Raw genomic sequence first — 20,453 nt, forward strand, 5'->3', positions numbered from 1 at the left:
CAAGGACCTTGGTCCTTCTTCTCCTGCCTTGTCCTACCTCCAAAACTGAGTGCTTCTTTGTCTGCCATCTACAGCTGCTACAGATCCTTCCAGTTTCTCCTTTCCTGCCTCCTCCTGATGTGTACTTTCTGTGAGCCAAAGACAGTTTCCACTGCAGCAGGAGGGATGCAGCCAAGGAAGGAAATTGGATGAAAAACACCTCCTTGGACACAGCAGCCAGCAGGAAGGATCTTTGGCAGCAGTCAGTGCCTCAATTAACACATTAACACACCCAGTATGTAAGTACACTGTGTCACCTTATATTTTTAATAATGGAAAAGTAAGAATTGTGTTGGGCAGTCTGTAGTTTCATTTTCAAAGGAGGGGCAACTACCAGAGCAGCACATCTCCCCCCTCCCTCAGCCTGTGCTCCATCACTTTCTGCTTAGCTTTCCCTAATTCTGTGGGTTATACAAAGGAGGTTAAATAACAAAACAAAGCAAACAAACCTACCAGCTGATGCAGGGGAGAGGAAACAGACTAATCTAATTGGCTTCAACATTAGTTAGGTTGAAACCTGGGAGCATTTAACATCTTTTTTTTTCCTGTGCCTACATCAAAAGAAAAAGATGGCTTGTGGGAACTTGTTCCTTTTGTTTTGTGAATTGCAGTGGTATATTATAAAAATGCACTTACCTTTTTTATTAATACTATTTCACAGAAAGGTATTGAATATTGAGGGAAGGGCTTCCTTCATGCTGAAGTTCTGTCCAGAGGCAGTCTAAATGTACCAACAGTTCAGCACAATATTAGACACCCAGTTCATATATAGTTTAACTATGTTCAATGGAAAATAAATCTGTTGGCTCAGGCTGCTTGCTATGTGAATGTTCCATCACTGTTTCATTATTGTTACCAATACCAAGTACTGCATATTAAGGGCATTTGCTTTAAACTTTTTTTTAATTCATCCTTACATTCACATGGTTTTGCTTTTTAAACCCAAAGGTGAATCCTAAGGGTGGTTGAACAATTAGGTATAAACTGTGTTGTTTCTGAATTGTTTTGGAATGCTTTGGGTCCTGCTAATCTGTACATCTGTTGTCTGGAATTTTGGAAAATGGAGATGAGAAAATAAAAATTATGTTTTGGATGTATTCTGTAGAAGTTGTTGTTTACTTTTGCAATGTGTATATGGATGCCTGTTCTGGTAAATGCATGTGATAATATTTGAATAATTGTCTATACTTATGGCTATGACTTCTAAACATGTGGCATCATTAAAGGAAAGACTTTTAAATGCCCAGCTGGGTACATATGCTAATCTTAACTTTGTTAAATGTTTCAGACATAGCCATCGACTTGCTCCCATGATGTAACTGAATTCTATTATTCTGTCTCACTGTATTTTCAAATGTAAACCACACTGAACCCGAGTTTGCTTGGGATAATGTGTGATATAAATGTAAAAAAAAAAAATCTTTTAACCTACACCTTTAAGTCACTGCCTATCCAGCTGGATAGTGATGGCACAATGAAAGCAAGTTTGGTCTAGTGAAGACATGAAGACTAACTCAAAATACACTGCTCTTTAGCTGGGCTTTAGCATAGGCGCTGACTCCGTGTGTGCTATGGGTGCTCGAGCACCCCCAATATTTTGACCCACCTGAAGTTCCCTTCCCAGCCAGCCCGACCTGCCCAGTGTCCGCCATCTTCTCCTTCAACAGTGCTCCGCCCTCACCTTCCTGTGTGCCGCCCAGAATTTAAAACTCATCTTACCTCGGGGTCCTGGCGGCAGCAGTGAAAGGCGAGCAGGCTCGTTGCTTCAGCCTTCCCTTCTCTCTCAGCTCTGGTCCCGCCTTCATTTCCTGTTTCTGCAAGGGCGGGACCAGAGCTGAGAGAGAAGGGACAGCTGAAGCGCCAAGCCTGCTCGCCTTTCACTGCTGCCACCGGACCCCGAGGTAAGATGAGTTTTAAATTCTGGGCTGCATGCAGGAAGGTGAGGGCGGAGGACTGTTGTGGGAGGAGAGGGAGGGAGCCTGGAACTCAGAGGGAGGGAGGGGGTCTGGAACTCGGAAGAGAGGGGGGCTGAAAAGGGGCAGGTGGTGTTGGGGGTGAGTTACTGGACATGGAGGGGAGGGGAGGGAGGAGAAATCTTTGGACATGGAAGAGAGGGCAAGGGAGAGATGAGACTTGTTGGACATGGATGGAGGGAGGGGAGAGAAGGTGAGAGAGAATTCGCTGGACATGGATAAGAGGGGAGGGTAGGGAGTAGAGAGAATTGCTGAATATGAATGGAGGAGAGGGCAGGGGAGAGAGGAGAATTGCTGGATATAAATGGAGGGGGAGAGGAGGGGGGAGAGAGGGAAGGGAGGGGGAGAGGAGGGGTGAGGGGGGAATGCACCACCTGTAAAAAAAAAAAACTTTCAGCACCCCCAATCATTTTGAAAAGTTGGCTCCTGTGGGCTTTAGTATTACCATATTGAAAATGCAAGTGCTGAGTGATCATTTTCATGGTTAAAAATAATAAAAAATTATCTGTGATCCAAGTATTTCTCAAGAAAGACTTATAAGCCTTGCCATGATTGCTATTGAGAGTGATATTTGTGCCCAGTTAGAGATCAGTGATTTAATTGCTAATTTCGTAAGCACGAAGAGCTAAGTGGTTATAACTTTTTGTAAACCCTGTATTTGTTCAGCGATGCTACTATTTAATTTAAAAAAATAAGTTAATAAAGGTATTTTGAGAAAAGGGGTGTTTGTGACCTACAATTTATATTAATGAGGGCACCAATTTATAGGTTCTGTGGAAGGCGCCATAAGCCCTTGCACCAGCCCTGGTCACGTGGATTCCCTCACAGGTTTCTGCTTCTGATGTACCTGAAAAAGTTGTTAATGTGAGTTTTTGACTCTGCGGCAAGTTTCTCTTCATATTCTGTTTTAGACTTCTTTATCAATCCTTTGTATCTAACTTGCCAGTGCTTATGTTGCTTCTTATTTTTTTTATTCGGGTCCTTTTTCCAAACTTTAAAAGATATTCTTTATGTGGCCTTTGTGAAGCGGGCAAGTCAGATGGCAAAGAAATCCATCCTGCTGGACTGGTTAAATACAAAGGGCCCTTCACTCCAGACATGGAGGATTCAGATGGTGTCTCTGCTACGGATGGAGCGATTATTTGTTAAGGAATGACCACAACAAGAATTTGAACAGTTCATGGACAGATGGAACCCATTTCTGTGAGCTTTGCCCTCTGGAGCACGGAGTCAGTTGTTGAATATATAGACAAATGTTTCAAGAAGTATACTGATCTGTTATGTACCTAGATAGTAGGGAGGGAAGGGGGGGTAGGGATAGAGGGAAGGGAGGAGCAGACATAGAGGGGGGAAGAGTAAGAAGACCAGGCAGAAAATGTAAAACTGATGATGTATAGTACTACTGGAGTTAGCATTTTACTGCTTGTATAGTTGTATCATCAATAAAAAAGATTCAAACATAAAAGATATTCTTTTGGCTCTAATAGCCTCTTTCAGTTCACCTTTTAACCACGTTGGCTGTCGTTTGCTCTTCTTTCCACTTTTGTAAATATGTGGAATGCATCTAGTCTGGGCTTCCAAGATCGTATTTTTATAGCCCAGCATAGTGGTATCACACTCATGTTTTTGTAATAGCAACAATATGCAAGTCTTCCTCAAACATCAGGGCTTGCAAATCTTGAACCTTTTTTACCTAGACTATGAGCATTTGTACTCATTTCTTTAGATGGTTTTCTATATTTACATTACCTTTTCCACTATTTATTCAACTCGTAGACTTGATGTTGTGCCGTGTTTCGGCGCTGGCTACAACTGCCTCAGGAGTCTAAAAAATCCATTTTAAATAAGCAATAACTAAATGTACATATGTTCTTGGAAGCATCATTCTTCTGACTCCAAGTCTAGGGGTTCTTTTACTAAGGTATGCTGAAAATGGCCTGTGGTGGTGTAGGCACTTGTTTTGGGTGTGCGCAGATCCATATTTCAGCGCGCCTGCAAAACATGCCTTTTTAAAATTTTCACCGAACATGGACGTGTGGCAAAATCAAAACTGGCGCGTGTCCATTTTGGGTCTGAGACCTTACCACCAGCCATTCACCTAGCAGTAAAGTCTCACGCGGCATCCGGGCGGTAATGACCTATGCACATCAAATGCCACTTGACGCGCGTCCGATACACACGTCCAAATTATTTTTCAGAGGCGTGTATAGGACACACGCCAAAAATAAAATTACTGCAAGAGCCACGTGGTAGCCGGGTGGTAACTCCATTTTGGCACGCATTGGGTGAGCATAGACGCTTATGCGGCTTAGTAAAAGGGACCCCCTATTTAGTACATCTGGCTCAGTGTTTCATATGAATTAAACCTAATATAGTACATAGAAAGATGTGAAAGATTTACACTAAAGAACATCTTGAGTCAAGGGTGTTTTACTGAAAGATCTTAGAGCTAGGAATTTAAGTAAGCTATAGTACAGAGAAAAGTATTTTGCTCAGTTTCCTTCTTTGTGAAATACACAATCTGTGGTTAAATAATAAGTGCACTGACCCGAAGGATCTTTGCAAAGTGGCTCTTGCTTTCTCTAGTTTGAAGGCATCAGCTGAAGATGAAGACCTTTCTGCTCTCCCTGCTGGCCTTGGCTCTGTGTCTGCACACTGGTAAGTGAGGCGCAGAACCTGAATAGTCTACATTTTAAAACATGATTTCTTTTTAATTGGTTATTTGTCCTTAATTCTACTGAACTGAACATGACCTGCCCACAATGAAGAGTCTTCGTTTTATATTTTCCAACCTATGAAATGTTGGAAAGAATTTATCCACTCTTATCCTAGCTGATATAATATTTAACCATCTTTCTGACCTCATGTGCACTTTTCTTTAAATTAGTCACTTTATTTTCTAACTCCCCTTATTCTTACCTATCTATATGTTTCATCTTTGCTGGAGGAGTGGCCTAGTGGTTAGAGTGGTGGACTTTGGTCCTGGGGAACTGGGTTCAATTCCCACTACAGGCACAGGCAGCTCCTTGTGACTCTGGGCAAGTCACTTAACCCTCCATTGCCCCAGGTACAAATAAGTACCTGTATATAATATGTAAGCTGCATTGAGCCTGCTATGAGTGGGAAAGTGCGGGGTACAAATGTAATTTAAAAATAAATAAATAAACAAACATACAGGAGGTGAGCTTTTTTCAAATGAAGGAAAGCTCTGCAATGAGAGGGCATAAGATGAAGTTAAAAGGAAATAGACTTAGGATGAATCTGAGGAAATACTCTTTCATGAAAAGGGTGGTGGATGTGTGGAATGGCCTCCCGGTGGAGGTCATGGAGATGAAGACTGTGTCAGAGTTATGAAAACGTGGGACAGACATGTGGGATCTCTTAGGAAAAGGAGGCGTTAGTGGTTACTGAGGATGGACAGACTAGACGGGCCATACGACCCTTATCTGCCATCATGTTTCTATGCCACTACTTGCAAACCACTCCGCCTCACCCCACTTCACAATATTCTGCACATGCCCACTCCTCCCCAAAACACCACACTCATTGTCCCATATAATCCCACCCCAATCATCCTCTGACATATACCCCTCCACACTCCACATAGACACATACACCCTTACACTCCGCTAGGCGTGCACACACACACCATGCCCTCCATGAATACATAAGTACATAAGTAATGCCATACTGGGAAAAGAACAAAGGCCCATCAAGCCCAGCATCCTGTCCCCGACAGCGGCCAATCCAGGTCAAGGGCACCTGGCAGCTTCCCAAACGTACAAACATTCTATACATGAACCACTCTAAAAACTCTTCACAGGCTTTTACACATCCCAGACACCCCCATACCCACACCAATGCAAAGGTATTCCCATTGCATCTCCACTACAAACCCTCATATCCTCTTACGCATGCCTTAACCTTCTCCCCCCAGACACATTTACTCACACACTGACACAGAGGTAGTGCGTGTGCTCTTGCGTTTGGATATATGTATCTTATTCTTCCCTGCAGTCAGTTTAAAGTTATAAAAATTATTTACACCAGACTGTTTTAGGTTTGCTTTCTTATTCTCTTTCTGCATATTGCCATGTATGGAGTGAGGTGGTTGCAGCTCCACCACTGTGTCTGTTTTGGGGGGGGAATTTTGTAATCCAGCATTTGGCATTCCGCTTTTTTTCCAGTGACAACCTTGATTCTTATCCTGATCAGGGGCTCCCCTGCCCTGCACAGAGAGGCCATTGGCAGTATCTCACAGTAGAGACCAGATGGGAAGATGTTTTGGGGGAGGAGAGGGAGAAGGGGTGGTGCTGCCTGTTTGCAGGAATTAGTCACCCACTCACCCCACTCCCCCATTTCCTGCTCACTCAGGGGCCATTGTAGAAAGCCTCATGGGATTCCAACCTCCAATTCACAGCAGAGGAATTAAGGAGAAGAGAACTACTGGTACCACCCCACCCCTCAACCTCGACCTTGGGCACTGTAACAACATAACATATGTAACTTGTGAATTCAAATATGCACCTATGGAGACCAAATCTGATATTGAAAAGAGCTTTGATAGCACAGCAAAAAAAAAAAAAAAAAGTATTGGTCCTCATACTTTCATACAGCTTTGGAATCAAACAGTTGGATATAAGTACAGAAAACTTCTTCATGCCCACCAGGTAATCAATAAGAACCAGTATTTGCCAAGATTGTATACCTAAGAATATCAACAGACCCAAATACCCAAAAGTGCTGAAGTATGAAGTAAATGACAGTATTCTCCATCCTTAAACTTGAACAAGCAGCATTCCAACAAACAGAAGGAATGTATGAAAATCCACCAGCAAGAAAATACAAACTATGTTATCGTTATTGAGATCTTGATATACCACCTTTCAAAACTGAAATCAAAGTGGTTAGCAGTCAAAAATGGGAAAGAGAAAAGGAAAAGAAGTACACATTAATTGATTGGACAGATTGAAAATGAAACTAGAGGGACAGCAAATACATAAATCAAAACCTGAAACAAGAATAATTGAAGGGAGGTGAACTTAACCCTAAAATGAGAGATTGATAATTGCAGCAAAGGTCCATGTGCTATGACAAGATGGTTACCAACATGCATAGAAAAACTGATAGACATATTCTGATTCTATAGCACAGATCTGTTAACAGTTATTCACTTTTATTCTAGCATGACAAAAAATGAATAAAGAAACAAACAACAATTAAAATGCAAATAAGATATATAAATATGATAAAACAATAAACATACTGAACACCTCTAGAACTTGGGGGGCAAAATACCAAAGATAATTATATTCATACTGAATGACCAAATAACAAATCTTTAAGAATATTGATTAGTAACTCTGAAGTGACCCCATAGATTAGCTGAAATAATACACAAGTAGATGTAAATATCACTCACATATGGGAAGCCATGTAGTGATGATGCCATTTTAAGAGGTGTAGGAAAATATTGCTTCAATATTTTACCTCCTCCTTGCATTCCAAACATGGTATCTTCCAATGCTCAAATATAACAAAAGAAAGCCGTTTTTCTTAATGCTCCCAGTAAAACTCTGATAATTACAGCACAGGTGGAGAGAGCTCTGAGACTAAGCAGCCATCCCGATACTAAGCAAACTCCGCACCCCAGATGTTAAAAATTAATCAAAGTCATTAAAACAGAAAATGATTGTGAGGATTTGCAGAAGGATCTTGTGAGACTAGGAGACCACACATCTAAATGACAGATAAAATTTATTAAATTTCAGATTGAAAACAAATTGTGGAAAGTTTAAGTTAAGTTATGAAATCTGTTGCTGGAGGATGTAGTCAAATTGACCAGCATATCGGGATTCAAAAGAGGTTTGGACAAGTTCCTGGAGGAAAAGTCCATAATAAATGATTAGCTAGGTAAACCTGGGAGAGCCAGTGTTCATCCCTGAAAATGAACTATGGGAATCAGATCTTTGGTTAGTGCAACGAACTTTGATCATGGTGAACTGAACTGGGTTCAATTCCCACTGCAGCTCCTTGTGACTATGGGCAAGTCACTTAACCCTCCATTGTCCCAGGTACAAATAAGTACCTGTATATAATGTAAACCACTTTGAATGTAGTTGGAAAAACCACATAAAGGCGGTATATTAAGTCCCATTCCCTTTCCCCTTTTTTTGGTATCTGCCAGGTTCTTGTGACCCAGGTTGGTCACTCTTGGACAAAGGCTGCCTGGCTCAGTGGACCATGGTCTGACTCAACATGGCTTTTCTTATGTTTGTTGTCTTTATATGTTGCCTGTATATATTACTCCCTGTGAACTCTAGAAGGAGGCATTCTTAGGCATAATGCAAGTATTAAGACAGACACTATCAGTAAATTTGTGATTGTAACCACATATCCTGATGTAGGTTATTTCTGTCATGGCATGCAAAAACAAACACTTTTGGAGATGCTAGCTCATGAGAATTGTAGTTTGTACATCTAATAAAGTTTCTGTGCTTGGCAAAAAAATCAAACTTTGGCAGTTCAAAAACTAGTGACCTACTTTTTTAAAATCATGCTTTCTTGCAGCTCACTCTCTGAAATGTTATTCGTGTACAGTGGAAAAGAACAGTGACTGCAAGGATTACCAAGAATGTTCACCAAGTGAAAAATACTGCCAGACTGGTATTTATGGTAAGTTTTCAACACAAGCATTATCATGATAAAGGTATAGCACATTGTATTTACACTGAAGATACCTCTCACCAGTTAACGACATAGTGGAGATGGGGTCTAGATGTAGGCTAAGCAAGAAATTAATGTGTTGATAATTCCATCGTTGGTGTTTACAAAAATCTATTATATTCAGCGCCACTATCCAGGTTGCAGTCATTCCTCTATTAGTTCAACTTACGTCTCTGATGTGGTTGCACAGGTCAGGAAACAGAACTTCTTGCTTCACCAAATCAGCTAAATATGGGGATCACTCATCAATGCATTCTTTATTGTTAGTAATAATGCTGACTACTGGAGTTATTCAGTTAGGGCCATATGCAGTCTGCTATCTTGAAAATTATCCAGACTTTAAACACAGAAACAGAGACACAAAAGACCATACGACATATCGAGTCTGCCCATCCATGCTACCTACTCTCCCTATCACTCCCTTAGAGATCCTATGTACTTATCTCCACTACTTCCACTGGGAGGCCGTTCTATGAATTCATCACCCTTGCTGTGAAGAAGTATTTCCACAGGTTACTTCTGAGTCTATCCCCTTTCACCTTTATCCTTTGTCCCATCATTCCGGAGCTTCCTTTCAATGGAAAGAGACTTGCCTCCTGTGTATTTATGCCACATAGGTATTTAAACGTCCCTATAATATCTCCTCCGCTCTCCCACCTTTCTTCCAAAGTATACATATTGACATCTTTAAGTCTGTCCCCATACCCTTTTTTTATGAAGACCACTGATCATTTTAGTAGCCACCCTCTGGACCGACTCCATCCTGTTTATATCTTTTTGAAGGTGTGGTCTTCAGAATTGTACACAATATTCTAAATGAGGTCTCACCAGAATCCTCTATATAATAATTTTTCAATCTGCGTCCCTAAACGGCTGGCTGGCTAGGTTCATAACCGTATGCAAATGAGCTACTATGTGATCGGCTCGCCTCCAGTCTTCCCTTTCATTCCCTCTCAGTGTCCCGCCCTCGCAGAAAGAGGAAATTACATCAGAGGAGGGCGGGATAGTGAGAGGGAAGGAAAGGGAAGGCTGGAGGTGAGCCAAGCCTGCCTTCACTGCGACCTGAGGTAAAATAAACGTTTTTAAGGCAGGGTGGCAGGAAGGAAAGGAGGACTGCTATGGAAGAAGAGGGCGGGCAGGTGAGGGCTGAGGTTGAACTGGAACTCGGGTGCTTAAAGGGGGGGCAAGTGGGGGCTGGGGCTAGTCACTGGACATGGATGGATGGGAGGGGAGAATCACTAGACATAGATGAAAGGGGAGGGAGGGGATAATCGCTACACGGATGTGAGGCGAGGCGAGCAGAGGGGAGGGGAGAATCGCTGGACATGTAGAGGAGGACAGGGGAGAAAGGAGACATCACTGGACATGGATGGAATGGAGGGCAGGGGATAATCACTAGACATGGATGGGAGGGGAGGGGAGACAAGAAATCTCTGGACATGGAGGGGAGGTCACACAGAAGAATCGCTGGACATGGATGGGAGGTTAGGGGAGAAAAGAGAAATCACTACACATGGAGGAGAGGGCAGGGGAGAGAGGAGAATTGCTGGATATGGATGGAGGAGACGGCAGGGAAGAGAGATTTAAAACATAATTGCGATTAGACGATAGCCTAATATAAAACTGGCTTTTTTGCTTGTTTTATATAGGGGCATCATCACCTCCTTTTTCCTACTGGCCATTCTTCTCCCTAGGCACCCAAGCATCTCTCTAGCTTTTGCCATGGCCTTTTCTACCTGCTTTGCCACCTTAAGATCATCATCACATACGATCACACCTAAGGTCTGCTCCTCTTTAGTGCAAAAAAGTTCTTCACCCTCTAAACTATACCATTCCCTTGGGTTTTTGCAGCCCAAATGCATGACCCTGCATTTTTTAGCATTACATATAAGCTGCCAAATTCCAGACCATTCCTCTAGCTCAGTGGCGTACTAAGGGGGGGGCGGTGGGGGCGGTCCGCCCCGGGTACCAGTGGGTGGGGGGTGCTCCGCTCCCGCTGCCTCCCCTGGCCGTTCCCGCGGCGCCGCACATTAAAAAAACCCGGCAAAGCAGCGTCGCAGGCAGCGCCTCATGCCCTGCTTGTAAAAAAAAAAATCAAATCTCCTCCTTCCTTCTCCTCCTCGTCTTGACGTCGACTCGGGCCTTCCAATCAATTTGATTGGAAGGCCCGAGTCGACGTCAAGACGAGGAGAAGGAAGGAGATTTGATTTTTTTTTTTTTACAAGCAGGGCACGAGGCGCTGCCTGCGACGCTGCTTCGCCGGTGGGGAAGGAGAGGGGCGAAAGGGACTCGGGTGGGGGTGTTCAGAGGGGAGAAGGGGACTGGGGTGGGGATCTCAGACAGGGGAGGGGAGAAGGGGACTGGGGTGGGGGTCTCAGACAGGGGAGGGGGAGAGGAGAAGGGGACTGGGGTGGGGGTGTTCAGAGGGGAAAAGGGGAGGGGAGAAGGGGACTGGGGTGGGGATCTCAGACAGGGGAGGGGAGAAGGGGACTGGGGTGGGGATCTCAGAGGGGAGAAGGGGACTGGGGTGGGGGTGTTCAGAGGGGAGAAGGGGACTGGGGTGGGGATCTCAGACAGGGGAGGGGGAGAGGAGAAGGGGACTGGGGTGGGGGTGTTCAGAGGGGAAAAGGGGAGGGGAGAAGGGGACTGGGGTGGGGATCTCAGACAGGGGAGGGGAGAAGGGGACTGGAGTGGGGGTGTTCAGAGGAGAGAAGGGGACTGGGGTGGGGGTCTCAGACAGGGGAGGGGAGAAGGGGACTGGGGTGGGGGTCTCAGACAGGAGAAGGGGAGGGGAGAAGGGGACTGGGGTGGGGGTGTTCAGAGGGGAGAAGGGGGCTGGAACTGGGGGCTGAAAAAGGGGCAGAGAGAGAGAGGGGACAGATCCTAGATGGAAGGGGGAGCGAGAGGGAGGGCAGACCCTGGATGGATGGGAGAGGAAGGGCAAATGGTGGATTAAAGGGGCAGAGAGAAAGGGCAGGCAATGGATGGAAGGGACGGCAGAGAGGGCTGACACTGGATGGCAGAGAGAGAGAGAGAGAGAGAGAGAGAGATTGAAGACAGATGCTGGATGGAAGGAAGACGGTGAAAAGAAGATGAGGAAAGCAGAAACCAGAGACAACAAACTGTAAATAAAATATATTTTTTTTATTTTTTTTGCTTTAGGATAAAGTATTGTAGATATGTTAAATGTTTATAATAGAACATGTAAATAAGGTAATCTTTTTATTGGACTAATTTTAATACATTTTGACTAACTTTCGGAGAACAAAACCCCCTTACTTAGGTCAGGATAGGGTACTGTAACAGCACTATACTGTACTGACACGAGGACGGAGGTTTTGGCCTCTGAAAGCTAAATGTATTAGTCCAATAAAATGGTATTATTTTACTTTCTATATTTGTTTTATTTCTATTTGTTAATTTGTAAAGTGGTGATTGGTACTTGTTAGTTTTTTTCAAATTTACATCTGCTGTCTTTATATTTTGCACAGTACTAGGGGACAGTTTCTGTTTCTGTGGTGCTGCATTGTATGCAGAGTCTGGCATTGGGGGTTCAGTTTAATTTTTGTCTAAATAGAAAGTTTATGATTACTTATTCTATAGTGGATTAGGGTGTATCTGTGTTTGTGAAAAAGACATGGCTTTCAGTTGGCATTGACTGTGCAGGATCTACGATCTGTACTATTCTGTCTGGTTTCGTTTTACAATAGGTGAATTGATGTTCTAGTGCTCACTGTAGTGTTTAAGATGCTTTCCTTTTCCTTGTGTGACTCGTAGAAATGACTGCTTATGGTATGGTAGAATTGCTCTATAGGTCCTGAGTGTTTTGTATTCTCGGCATGCCTAGTACTGGATTTGGGGGGGGGGGGGGGGTGTTAAAAATGACCGGCCCCGGGTGTCAACTACCCTAGGTACGCCACTGCTCTAGCTTCACTAAGTCCTTCCTCATCCACACCATCAGGGATTTCTAATCTATTGCAGATTTGGTATCATCCTCAGAGTCAAACCTTACCAGACAACCCTTCAGCAATATTGCTTACAAAAATGTTAAAAAGAACCGGCTCAAGAACCGAACCTTGTGGCACACCACTGCTGTGCTTTTTAGTTGGCACAAGTTCTCAAGGTAGTTGTCCGGAGAGCGGACTGAATATCGCCACTATCTGAATAACTTGCCACTTTGCCTTCTCTCTGTCCACTTTCCACTTCAACACACTTAATAATGGGGCACCTCAGTTTGTGTGCCCAAATGCAGCATGGGGTGTGCCTATTCTATAAATGGTATTTGGGTGCTTGGATTCCGTTATAGACTAAATTGGCAGAAACACACGTACATTAGGTGCATCCACTTACACCAGGTCTAGGGCAGATGTCAATGGATGTGCAGCACTTAGGTATATAACTTACTGTATGTTGTCTCAGACACCCCTATGTCCTGCTCACATTTACGCATGAAAACATTTGTGCACGTCCTATAAAATATGCTGAGCGCATAGCTCACACTTATGCATGTATAGAATGTGCTAGTATTTTATAATATAGGGGCACATATGTTATAGAATTAGGCTATTGCAAGGTAGCGTCAAGGGGGTCTGTAAAGATATTCAGTGAATAATGCCAGCTAGTGCCACTATTCAAATAGTGACTGCTGATAGATGCGATAAAATCTGAGAACCTGGGCCATCCATATTCAGTATTCCAGACCCAGTTCTTATTTGACTGGAACTCTAAAGAGTTCACAGTCCCCAGCCACCAAACGCTGTGACAAACCTTTCCCTCAATCCATTATTATTATTGGTTCCTTTTACTTGTTATTTCTATATTTTGTATTGATTCTTTATCCTTAATTCACATTGTTGGATGTATCTCAAAAGTAAAAATAACATTAAAAAATAATAATAATTACAAAAACGGGGTGGGGTGGGAGCAGGAAAAAATTCCTTTCACACCAAACCTGCTAATGTATCCAAACAGCTGTTGGACATAACTCTACCAGTCAATCACCCCCTGCCCTCTGATTCTGCCCAACAAGTTTGGCTGCACATTCCTGATGTGTAGCTCCATATTAGGCAGCTACAGCTCAGTCTGGGGCTTTATTCATATTTATTTCATTACATTTGTACCCCGTGCTTTCCCACTCATGGCAGGCTCAATGCAGCTTACATGGGGCAATGGAGGGTTAAGTGACTTGCCCAGAGTCACAAGGAGCTGCCTGTGCCTGAAGTGGGAATTGAACTCAATTCCTCAGGACCAAAGTCCACCACCCTAACCACTAGGCCACTCCTCCACTCCATATGTATCTATATTTTAAAAACTTTTTGTGGTTGTTATTGCTTATAAAATACCGGCAGGTCCTGCATATTGTATACTTGTACCTTTACACCTGTTCCCAATCAGATTAATTTGAATTCCGCCTTCCTCCATGCAAAATCTACCCCAAACATGCCTATACCATAGTCAATTACATGTACACTTATTTTTGTAACTCTGGGGTTCTTTTACCAAGCTGCGGGAAAAAGGGCCCTGCGCTAGAGGCGGGGGCTGTTTTTCCTGTGTGCTAGGAACTTTTTTTCCGCTGCCGGTAAAAGCCCAAAAATATGGCCATGCAGTGAGATAACTCTTACCCATTCAGGTGGCAATAAGGGTTGTACCTGCAACTCCATGCTGGTCATCTCTCTTTGTCTTTGTCAGTGCAATCTTCTCTCCCCCCCCCCCCCCCATTTCGCCTCTTTTTATAATTCTATAAAGTGTGAATGTTATTTAAGTTATACTGTGAGAGGAAATGTTCAATACTCTTATTGAGCATTTCACGCTCAACTTCGCACTATATAGGGAACCTCTGTGTTTATCCCATGAACATTTGGTACCATACTTCCTGTGAAAGATCATTCCAGGCATCCACCACCATCTCCATGAAAAAGTATTTCCTTTTGTTGGTACAAAGTGCCTGGGTACGTTTGCACCCATGTACCTTGTAGTAAAAGGAAACTACCCACTACATCATAGCTACCCTGCAAGTACACCATGGACAGTGGAACAGTATTCGGTAATTGTTTGTACTATAGTTGTTTTAACCCATGATGCATTTTTGTTTTGTTTTTTTGGCCTAGCAGTTTCCTCCTACTCTTTAGGGCCTCCAGGTCAATGAAAGGTAAATGGCAAGAGCACAATGATGCTTCATTCGCAATCACCTTGGAATATTTGCCATAGTGATTAGGCCTCGAACAGGATTGCAAGCTACAACTCTCTATGGTATTTGGTAATCATGCACCCATGATCTGGCCATTATTTGCCACTTTGTGTGAGGACTAAGACTCCCTCCTCCTCCTTTCTGGCCTCAGGACTGTGACCTTTGCATCTGGGCTCAAAAATCACATCTAGACCTCTTGTACAGCAATTTGTTCAGCCACTGACCTAACAGGCATCAGTCTTATGTCAACAATATTAGGATTTTACCACACCCAGCACTGACAAAAACCCCACTGCAGGAAAACACGACTGAGATATTCAATGTTTTCAACCCATTGCATACTATGATTATGTAATTCCTATTTCCTAAATAATTTGATCTGCATGTCCCTGCATGAATATCAGTCATAACATTGTCCATTGATAGGAAAGTTGGCCAAAATCTAGCACACATCAAAAAATATTAAAGGAAAACTGGAGCATATAGCAAACTTTAGAATTTTTTCTGACAAAAGTCTACTGATAGCGTATTCGTGGGATAAAAATTTAAAAGGAATTGATATGACCTGATAACTGTAGCAATTTTAAATGTGGCAGTTGCATGACTTGTGGCATAATAATTCACATGGATTGATTTATACATCTAGTAACACATACAATACATTATCTCAATTGTTTTTCCCAATTACACCACTGAATGTATCTGTGTAGCCGTCTGACCCTGTAATTTGCTTTATGTTAAAAAAAAATGAGGAGAAAGTTCAAAATGAGGTTGACTGAAGATTGTTTGATCATGTGCTTGGAGAATTATGGATGTGGACATGTGATGAGGCACTTGCAAAAACGTAGACTAATAGGATATCTAATGAATAAAAGTGGTTGTTTACCATACTGCAGGGTATGTTTACTACGGCGCTTTAGCATTTTTAATGTGCCTTTAAAGTTAAGGTGCGTTAAACGCTAATGCACCAATACATTCTTATAGGCGCGTTTAACACACATTAAAAATGATAATGCTCCTATAGCATTCCTTTGTAAACACAGGCGTGCATGCATTTCAGCCTACTTTTTGTCTACTGTCCACTGGTGTTGGACGAGGCGTTTGTGTACTTTTTCTCATTTTCCATGGCATTGTCCTAGATATAAATTTTACAAACCTTCCAAGATCTATTGAGGGCAGTTGCAGGACAAAATGGCACCAATAGTAAGGGTTACTTTTGGAGCTCCTTTCCCATATGGGCTTGTTTGCTTATGGACCTTACACACTGGAGGTGATATTCAGCCTGCGACGGTCGGCAAATTTTTTGCTGCTTCTGGCTTTATACCCAGATATTCAATAACGGGCCATGTCTGAGCACTGGCATGGAAGTAGCCGTATGTGTGGACAGCAGGCACTTAACCTAATAAGTTAAACTGAACAAAAGATAGGACTGTGTTGTATGTGATCCTATTTGTCCGGTTTAATGCTGAATATTGGCTGTTAACCAGAAAAGTGCATGGACTATCCACAATATAGCCGGTTTGTAGAAAACTGGTTAGAGGGTATCTTCAGTGGAACTATCCAGTCCAGTGCCGCTGAATCTTTCCAGATAGCCTCTCATGCCCAGTTTAAATGGCTTTTAAAAAGACTGCACATACCCTGCCCCAGGTCAGTAGTCCTGATTCTCTACTTCTTGTGACAACCCTGGACCCACTAATAGACCCCATAGCACAGGGTGAAACCCAGAACCCTTGAGTTGGGAATTCTCTTCAAGCAAGAACTTAAATAAAAAAATGTTTTTCTTTTACTGTCTTCTGTTTTCTGTTTTAGAATATGACAGCAATATCGCTATCATTAAAACATGCACTGATACGTGCTTCCCATTCAGTAGCCAAGCTGGTTCTGCAAGAGCTTCTGTTTCCTGCTGCCAGACTGATCTGTGCGACCACAGCAGAGGAAGGAGTGCAGCGAGTGTGAGGATCAGCAACCTGGCTCTGGTCATCTCAGTGGGTTTCGTGGGCTCCCTGCTGGGAGCTGGATTCTAATGTGGGAGGAAGGAGAGGCACTGATTTATCCCAGGCTTCTTCTTAGTCTGTGCATGGAGGATAAACCTCTGATAAATATTGCCCTGTGCTCTTTCATCCATGAAGTTTATCCACTCCTGCTTATCCACTCCTACCCTAGCTGAGATAATATTTAACCATCTCTCTGACCTCATGTGCAACTTTCTTTAAATTAGTCACCTTACTTTCTAAGTCTTCTTACTCTTTTACCTATCTTTATGTTCCATCTTTGCTTTACCCTTCACAAGCAATTATAATGTTCTATTACGTATTGTGTTGAGAATGTAAGTGGTATTCTATGCCATACTTTGTATTACTATTTCAATATTTTTACTGCTGTAATTACCTATTGCTTATGTTTGATCTATTCTTACTGTACACCACCTTGAGTGAATTCCTTCAAAAAGGTGGTAAATAAATCCTAATAAATAAATAAATAAAAATAAATAAATGAGGTGTCTATTAAATTTCCTTTACGGCAACAAATACAGAAAGCTTTTTCTTTGGAGTTTAGCACACTGGGGTCAGTTTTCACAGAAAGTTATACATTTACTGGTGACTGGCAAACACATAACTTCCTTCTTTAGATTTTGAGAAGCTTTGGTGCTTATTTTAGAAGCACTCTTCGTGTTTAGATGTTCATAAACTGGAACTTAGACATCCATATTTACAACTTTTGTAGTTTATTATAATTGCATTATTATGTTTCTTAGAGATGATGCCATTGTTATTCCTAGAAATGTTCTAGTTGAATTATTTTGTAATCCACATTAGATCATACTGGTACATTGCAGAATAGAAATTGATTTTTGAATTTTTGTCTAAAACTGAGAATGTTTATCAGGCAAGGGCAGGACTTGGCTGGACAAAATATGGATGCTTACTCCCCATTGCTGAAGAGGAAGGAACATCCATATCTATAAAAAATGGACATCTGGATTTAGACCTGCTCCCTGGAACATCCAGGGGGGCCCCTGCTGGAAGAGTAATTAACTGTTTGCACTTACCCTGTGCTATCTGTAAAACAGAACATGGGGTAAGTACAAAGTCTGTGTGCCCAGCATCTACCCTGCATGCTCTGCACAGGGCATGTAGAGTTCCCATAACACCATATTCCGTGGTGGTGACCCCCAAATACATGTCTTCCCTCCTGCCACCCCTCTCCCAACAGGTCCAAAACCTCATCTCACCCTACCCCCACCAACAGTACTGATTCCCCTTCTGACCTCCCCTCCCCATGTCTTCTGATCTCTCCTATACAAAACCCCACCTCAGACAAGAGAACCACAGTACCCCTGAGCCCTAATCTCACCCAGTCCCAAACCTTCTCCCTCCCCACCCACCCAGGACCTACCCAAGATGTATATGTCTCATGGATGTAGTTTGGGTGGGTCGAGGGGGGCCTGTAGTTAGCATCCCAGCCTCCCTCCTCCTGCAGGATTCAGTACCAGTATCTCCCTTCCCACAACATTCATCGCTGCGTTCTTCAATGTCACTGGAAGCTTTTCCTTAGCTACAGCCTTTGAAAATTGTAGCAGAGGAATGCTTCTGGGGTTGCCGAAGGCAGTGTGATTACTTCAAGGAGGCAGAAGAACTCAGGAGATGGGATGACGTCAAAAAGTTGAAGCCACTTAGGTTAGCCTTTATTTTCTCTTCCCCATGCAGCTGTCATCTAGTATACTCAAAATAAAGCAAGCAAACCTATGAGCTACTGCATCCTCGTTGTCATTCTTTATTTTTGATAGCATTTTTATTTACTCTCACTTATATTTGCAAACATGTCGGCTTGTGCAGCATACGGATGTACACAGAGGAAGTATTGGTTTCATCAGTTAGAGTACTAATTTGTTTGGTCCAGTGAAGACTAACTCAAAATAACCTGTTCCTTAGCTGGGCCCCAGTATTAGCACATTGAAAATGTGACCATACCATGCCTCTGTGGTTATGTTCCACTAGTAAGTTAAATGATTAACTGGCTATCTTGAAAGCATTATATAACCTTTGGATGCATGACTAGAGACACAAACATACACTTACGTATTCAATATCACAATTTCTCACGTACAGCCAGAAAACAACCTTTTAGGGTGGATAGTGTTCACAATGAGCTCCTTTCATTATCAACCATTTAGAAGAGATAAGAGTCTTCAGTTCTGGCACAGTATAAGTCAGCACAAGAACAAAATATAAGAAAACCAACGGACTGCATTTAGGTCTTATAGTCCATTTAGTTATGTTTAAACAAATGAGAGATCTGCATGAAACAAAATATTTTTATTTTGACTTATAAAACCACTTATCCCTGAAATAAGCTCAAAACTGAATAATTGATTTGTGTATCTAAAATATAAACTTCTACAAAACAGATGCAGATGTGCTTCCATGTGCCCCAACGAAAGGAGAGTTTAATTTTACTTCCATTTAATTTCAATGTATTCCGTCTTTATAACACCAGGCTTCCCAAGGCAGATTACAACAGCAGTTAAGATGAACCCATCAGGAAAAAGGATATCCTCACTGAAATCTCGTCACCTGTACACTCTGCAACACTGCAAAACTAAAGTACATAATGGACAAACCACAATTCTTCCACTTTACGATTCCCTAATGTGACCATTCCACATGAACCTTATCTTACCACAACATCACTTTGTATTTGTTCACACCGGAGTCTGCGAACGCCTCTCCGGTATTATGTAAGCCACATCGAGCCTGCAAATAGGTGGGAAAATGTGGGATACAAATGTAACAAATAAATAAATATTCACCCAGGTAACACCAACACAGGACTCACAACATCAACTACAACATATGGGGTTCATTCACCTGCTCTACACCAGCCTAAGACCTGGTAGTAGGTTTCTGGTGTTGAGCCCCTGCAGTAGACACCAATGCACAGCCCAGCATGCTGCAGAGTAGCTGATCAGCTCTTTAGCATGCATTTTAATACGCTGCGCGTCGATGTCTACTACATGAGTAAAGCTCGGCAACCATTTTAACATACAGCGGCCATTAACTTAAGGGCATGCAGTAGTTGGTGTTAGCTTTCAACATCAGTCCTCCGTCAGTGAAACTATTGAAATGGAACTCATCTAAAAACTTGATACCATCACCCTAGGCCTGTATGGAGATAATGGATGCATGGTTCTCTACATTTGTGAATGGACTTCGTTTCTTTCACTGACCACAGTTGTTAATTAACTGAGCTATGCTGCTTTTAGCACTTCCTTTCCATACACTGCCCAGTACTATGCAATGATTTCTCTATGTACCTTCCCCACCCCATCCTGAACTTCACTTCATGGATCTGACCATGTGAACTTTATAGGGGGGGGGGGTGGATTTATCAATGTGGGCTACCATTAATAGATGTTATTTTACTGTTAATCCCAGTTATTAGTAACTAGGTTTCATTGCATAAAAAAATAAAATGTCTTTACAATAGCCTACATTGATAATTATGCCCCTAAATCAGTAAGCTTATAA

General features: G+C 42.5%; 1 protein-coding gene across 1 annotated transcript; it reads left to right on the top strand.

The window, feature by feature from the left end:
- The first annotated feature begins 4,584 nt into the window (after window positions 1-4,584).
- LOC115460470 (lymphocyte antigen 6E-like) lies at window positions 4,585-17,137 on the top strand. The gene is made up of 3 exons (XM_030190227.1): window positions 4,585-4,670; window positions 8,583-8,687; window positions 16,735-17,137. The coding sequence occupies exons 1-3, from the start codon at window positions 4,619-4,621 to the stop codon at window positions 16,947-16,949; spliced, it is 372 nt and encodes a 123-aa protein (XP_030046087.1). The 5' UTR covers window positions 4,585-4,618; the 3' UTR covers window positions 16,950-17,137.
- Window positions 17,138-20,453: the final 3,316 nt, after the last annotated feature.

Source organism: Microcaecilia unicolor, chromosome 1, assembly GCF_901765095.1.
Source record: "Microcaecilia unicolor chromosome 1, aMicUni1.1, whole genome shotgun sequence".
Lineage (NCBI taxonomy): Eukaryota > Metazoa > Chordata > Amphibia > Gymnophiona > Siphonopidae > Microcaecilia > Microcaecilia unicolor.

Bases quoted from the DNA above. Each gene is read 5' to 3' on its own strand.
- LOC115460470 (XM_030190227.1), top strand. From the start codon at position 4,619: ATGAAGACCTTTCTGCTCTCCCTGCTGGCCTTGGCTCTGTGTCTGCAC. The intron at 4,671-8,582 runs GTAAGTGAGGCG...GCTTTCTTGCAG, and splicing joins GGCTCTGTGTCTGCACACTG to CTCACTCTCTGAAATGTTAT. The intron at 8,688-16,734 runs GTAAGTTTTCAA...TTTCTGTTTTAG, and splicing joins CTGCCAGACTGGTATTTATG to AATATGACAGCAATATCGCT.